Consider the following 5,984-nt stretch of genomic DNA (forward strand, 5'->3'; position numbering starts at 1 on the left):
CTTTGCTGTTGGTTTCATATGTTTGTTCATCTGTTCATTTATCCATGTATTAGATAGTTTTTGAATGCCACATATGTCCACACCTAACCTTGCTTCAATCTAGTAGGTTCTTAATATAGATTTTATAAATGAGAAAATGAATGAATGAATAAATACAAAGATAAATAAGACTTGGTCTCTGCTTTTGGAGAGATAAGATAATTTAACTACTTGGTTGCCCCAAGTTTCCTCTTTCTAACTGCAAGATTTTGGGAAGGGTGTTCAAAGAAGATGGGTACAAATACCACTGGAAACCTAGTCTCCCTATATTTTTAGTTCTCAATTCATTATCCCTAACTCTAAAAGGGGTCTGTTTTAGGTAGGATTTATTTCTCAACTAGGAAAGATATTAATTGACTTCGATCTTACTCATTTTTGGTTGGAGGTAACATGCAGTCATGGCTGCACATTTTTCTTTATAGTCACCAGTTTCCAAGGCACCTCATCTGCTATAAACTCTAGCTTTCTACCTCTCTTATATTTAATAAATTGTGACTTAAAATAAGTCATTTTAAATGACTGTATATGAAATATAACATGTTATTGTTAAGCATGTTATGAATTGTTTAATTCTTCCATTTCTTAGGCTGTGTGTCACTTGGCAATTTTTTAAAAAATGCATTTTCCTTGCCAGTGTTCATTAATTCATATCAAGTAAATGTCTGTCATTGGCTTCATTACTTGTTTGTGAATCTATTTCACTCAAATATATCTAAGGTTGAATAAGCTTGTGAAAAATAATGATCTATATCTATCTCATTGGAGAAGAGCATGAGCTGGTACCTTTGTGTAATTTAACATTTAATTGCAGTGATAGTAGTAGATAGTTATATTTTGCAAGATTTTTCCTTTTTTTGTGTTTCCTTTTTTTTTTTTACATTATTTTTAACTGCTATTTATGAGATCTGTAAGACGACCAGAGATAGGGATTTTTTTTTTTTTTTTGCCAGTGCTAATGTTTGAAAAATCTAAAACAACTTTTGAAAAACTAAATTTAATTGGAACTACTGGTACAGTAATCATTTTTCATTACCTGTTTCTTTTATAACAACAGTGAAAGAGATTGATGGAAAGGAGGTTTGAGAAGGGAGGGAGATATAAAGAGTAAACATTATAGCTTCCATGTTTTGACCGCTTCACATTTTATTCATCAATTCATTTGATCTTGGCCAACACACCCAAAAACCTCTATTTCTCATTGCTTTAAATTACTTTTTCTTCACTTTCAAGATATTCTTAAAAAAGCTGTTGGTTCAAAAAAAAAAAAGCAATTTAGTATTTTGCTGTTTTATGCAATTTAGTCTGCTGAGGCGGTTCTGTAATGAAATGTTTGAACAAAGCCTCTATCTCTCAGGATAAGATACCTTCTGGATATCATAGTTTGCCAGGAAAAATCTAGACCGGAGACTGAAACCATCTCCCCTTTTTGCTTTGAGTATATGGAGAACACAGTGGTGAAAAATTTGGCACTTGGCATAAAATCAGGAACCTGACTTGTAAAGCTTAGATAACACAGGACTCTAAGGGTCCACTGCAGCTATCATTTCTTATGCTTTATGGGGTCTTAGGATTCCAGATGTTCTTTTCTCTTGGGTGCTGGTTAGTTGGGTTTTATGTGGCAAGGCTTAAAACCTCAGTGTATTGATGACATTTTCATTCAGAATAAATGGCAACAGACTTTTAAAAGAGAAGCTTTAAAATGACTGCAGAGACTGTCTACTAAATTCTCAATTGCGGTTTTGCTTCCTTTACCAATCAGGTTTCTCCATTGACTAAAAGAAAACTCTGTTGTAGCTAACTTAAGCAGAAAAGGAATTCATTGGAAGGATGTTTTATAACTCACAGGATTGATGAGAAAGATAGAGAAATAAGCTCAGAAAATAAGAAGGAACCAAAGGCAGTTGAAATTTTGTCTGTGCTCATACCAAAAGAAAAGTCTGGTTAGGAAGCCAGTTCTGTTTTTGTGACTTAAGTTGTTGCTGATCTGCATTACTCCCTCAAGGTTGAAATTCCTTTGTGGGAGCATCTCATTGATATCCTAGATCAGCGATTCTCTTGTTTCTCGCTTTCAGGGGTCTGTGAGGTCAAAACTACTTTTATAATAATGAGTAGGGATTGCTAGCCCTTTTCACTATGTTGACATTTGCACTGATGATTCAGAAGAAATGGTGGGTGGAAGTACTGGTGCCTTAGCATGAATCAAGGCAGTGGCATGTGTGTACACACACACACACACACACACACACACACACACACACACACACAGATGTATTCTCTAGATATTTTAATTTTGCATATAGTCTGAAGCTCCATCTTGTCACAAGATATCACTGGGTATTTTCTGAGCTGTTTTACTGGTAATCTGATAGTGCAATGTGAGAACATTGTTATTGGAATCAGGTTGCTTGGGAATGAACCCTAATTTTCCCACTTACTAGCTCTGAGATGTTGGGCAACGATTAACCTCTCTAAATTCCAGTTAACTCCTCTGTAAAAGGGGGATAAATAGTAGTACTTAGCTTACAGGCATGTTGTGAGGATTAAATAAGTTAATACAAGTAAATCATTCAGAGCAATGCATGTAGTAAGGCTTGTAGTAAACAGTAATATTAATTGTCATAATCATTATCATAAAAATTTCAAATTTGGCCTCTGACGAGCTGGTCACAGGAGAAGGGATCACAGATGTGAATCTGAGCTCTTTGGTTCTTTTAGAGCTGGATAACAAACTCATCAGGTCAGGATATTGATCTGGAAACTTGAAGTGCTGCTGGTTTTAGATTAAAAATGTAAAATGTGTGCTTTTCCTTCATACTTCCTACTGAGTATGTGTTAGCCTGGGCTGATATAGAACAAAAATTAATAATAAATTGTAAACAGATATTCAAGGATAAAACTTTACAAGAATATATATATCATATTTAGTGTGACATTGTGTGTTCTTTGTAAACAGGAACAAATAGTGGTCCTTTTTTTTTAGTTGTATACACAAAAGTTGTAAAATAGTATACTTCTTTAAGTAGTCTTACTCATTTAGTCATTATCTGACATATTGAGACTACATTTTTTTCTTAATATCTTAGAATTTTTTTTTAAAGTCTACTTTTTTTTTCAGGGCAGGGATGTGACTTGATAGCACATTGCCTGAAATGGGATAGGCTTATAGTAGGAGTTTGCTGAATAAATAGTATTATTTCATTGAGAGTCATATTCTCTACTAGAAAATTATTTGCAAGAGCATATGCTTTCTTGTGAGTTAAATTAACACCGTTTTGCATATTTGCAGGTTGCTGAGAGAGTAGGTCTTAAAACTCATAACAAGAAAAAAATTTTTGTAACTACGTAGGTGACAGATGTTAACAAGACTTACTGTAGTGATCACTTCGAACTATATACAAATATCAAATCAATATATTGTACACCTGAAACTAATGTTATATGTCAGTTATATCTCAGAAAAAAAAAAAAAGAGGAAGCTGTTTTAAAAAAGAGAGTATGCTTTCAGTGAATACAATGTAATTTCATGGCGGACTCCAAGGAACTGTCACTATATATTATGATGATGGGTGGGTGTGAAGTGGGACAGGAGAAGGAGGGATAAAATATCACGGAGAATACTCTTTCAGACATGAAACTACATCTAAGTGGATAATATAACTGAATGCTTGATTTTCTTTTGTTTTAAAGGTCCTGCTCTCCTCGAAATCCTGTTTTGATAGGGCTCCAGATGCCTGCCATGCTAAAGTTCCCTTTAATGGGAAACTGTCTTGCCCTTAGCCCTTGCTGTATGGATAGGCCCATTTTGTATTTAGCCATAACTTCTGGCTATGGCAGAGTGGACACTAGAAAACTAAACCGAGAACGTTGAATTATGGCTTGGTACAAAAAGATCAACTGGTCTAATATTTTTTCCCTAGAGAACTTAAAGATACAAAATGTGGAGAGATGGAGACACTTAACAATGAGGATAAAAACTGAAACAATCTTTTAAGAAATATCTTGAGGTCAGCAAGAGGAAAAGATGTGTTACCATGTATTGTGGAGAAGCAAAAATATGAGGAATCAGAGAAAGCCATTTAATAGTGGAACTGAAAGAATCATATATTTGGAATTAAGCTGTATAAATAATGAGAGTAACAGAAGAAAGATTACCTGTTTGATTGATTCATTCCTTTATTTCACAAATAGTTTATTGAGTTACTGCTATGTACCAGGCACTGTTCTAGCCCCAAGAGTATTGCTCTGAAAAAGTCAAGCTAGTGATTCTCAACTGACTGTGCTTTTGCCTGCCAGAAGATGTTTGGCAATGTTTAGAGACATTTTGGTTGTCAGAACTGGGAAGGAGGGAGGGCTCTTGGTATTTTAGTGGACAGAACCAGAGCTACTTCTAAATAGTATACAGGGCACAGGACAGCTCCTTAATAAAAAGAATAATCCAACTCAAAATGTTTATAATGCTGAGATTAAACCCTGGTATAAGTCATCATAAATTTGTATTTCATACAGTAATTATCTTATAGTTGACATTTAACTTTCTTTGTTTTCAGAAGCGAAAACGTTGACTGGAGTAAAATGGAGGCCTCAGTAATATTACCCATTCTGAAGAAAAAACTAGCCTTCCTTTCAGGTATATTTTCTTCTTAACATTGGAAGCATTTGATATATAAACTTGTTTAAACTTTTTTCTTTGATAAGTTTGAAAGAAATGCATTTTATCTTTCTTTGAAGGTTTTGTTTCAAAGGTATGTCTGACACACTTTTAATCAGAATGGATAGCTGTGCAAGCCAACTCAGTCACTATGTTTCTTGGCAGGCCAATTTTTATTCCGTTCTATAATTTGGTTAAAATGACCTCTACAAGGTAGAGTATTTTCAAAGTATTTTTCAAAATGCCTCTTTGCCCACACTGTTGCCAAGAGTAGATATTATTCTTTTATAATGTTTATCACTGACATTTTTGCATCCTTATGACATCTCTGTGCAGCATTTGACAATATTGACCATACCTATCTTGAAAGTCTTTTTCCTCTTGGCTTGTGGCCTCTTTTGTGTTCATACTGGTGCTTATATTTTATTGTCTATTAGGGAAAGCAGAGGGCATGAGGGTAAATGTAGTTCTGAATGTGAGAGCCTGTCCTCTGAATACAATTCCATAGTGGGTCAGAATGCTGCAGTTCAGATATGATAACCTTTTTTCAGATTTGGTTAAATGCAGGGGTAAAGCGTAGTGTTTTTTGAGGAATAAATGAAACATCTCTTAGGAATAAATCTTTTGAGGAATAAATGAAACATCCACCCCACTTGACTTTCTATATAGACTGGTAATTATTTTAACCAGTAATTTTCAAACTTTTTATTAATAGAAGAAAACTTTTCAAGTCAACAAAATCATTTAGGGGATACAGTGTGAACACTATGAGTGTAGTCTATTTTTAAAAAATAAAACCTGTATTGGAAAAAAAACCATGCAATTGAAGTCACTATTTATTAAGTCGAGCCATTTGAAATTACCACTTACTGAGGTCAAAGTGGTTGAATATCAGTAATTTACATAGTTAATAATAAAAGGAGATCATATATGGTTGATACATCATGAATTGCATTCATATCACTTATAGAAGTCACTTTTTGCTTCACACCTTTTAGATCATATAGAATTTTTTTTTTTTTAGTATTTGTTGGTTTTTAAGCTTCTAAAATTGCCATCAGTGTCACTTGAGTCAGAAGATGGGCTTCATTGTGTAAATCAGTCATGTAGGGAACTTTCAGACAAGCTATGTGCATATGAAATTATTAGTTACATTTTAATGTGTATGGAAAATTGAAGAGGGCTTGAACATATGTGAAATGTGAGTGTGTTGCACTACCTGGCTTTCAGACTTCTGTGTACAGGTCCCATACTCTCTCCTCAGCTGGGCAGGGCTCTCGTGAACAAAGAACACCTG

The 5,984-nt window shown here is 34.3% G+C and overlaps 1 protein-coding gene across 1 annotated transcript in view; it reads left to right on the top strand.

The window, feature by feature from the left end:
• The window catches only part of SESTD1 (SEC14 and spectrin domain containing 1), a 97,575-nt gene that overhangs the window by 22,710 nt on the left and 68,881 nt on the right, over window positions 1–5,984 (top strand). The window contains exon 2 of the mRNA XM_011356720.2: window positions 4,587–4,666. Within this exon, the coding sequence (XP_011355022.1) occupies window positions 4,612–4,666 (55 nt within the window). The 5' untranslated portion in view covers window positions 4,587–4,611. The remainder of the gene's footprint in view (window positions 1–4,586; window positions 4,667–5,984) is intronic.

The sequence above is a fragment of the Pteropus vampyrus genome, unplaced genomic scaffold (genome assembly GCF_000151845.1).
Source record: "Pteropus vampyrus isolate Shadow unplaced genomic scaffold, Pvam_2.0 Scaffold2, whole genome shotgun sequence".
Lineage (NCBI taxonomy): Eukaryota > Metazoa > Chordata > Mammalia > Chiroptera > Pteropodidae > Pteropus > Pteropus vampyrus.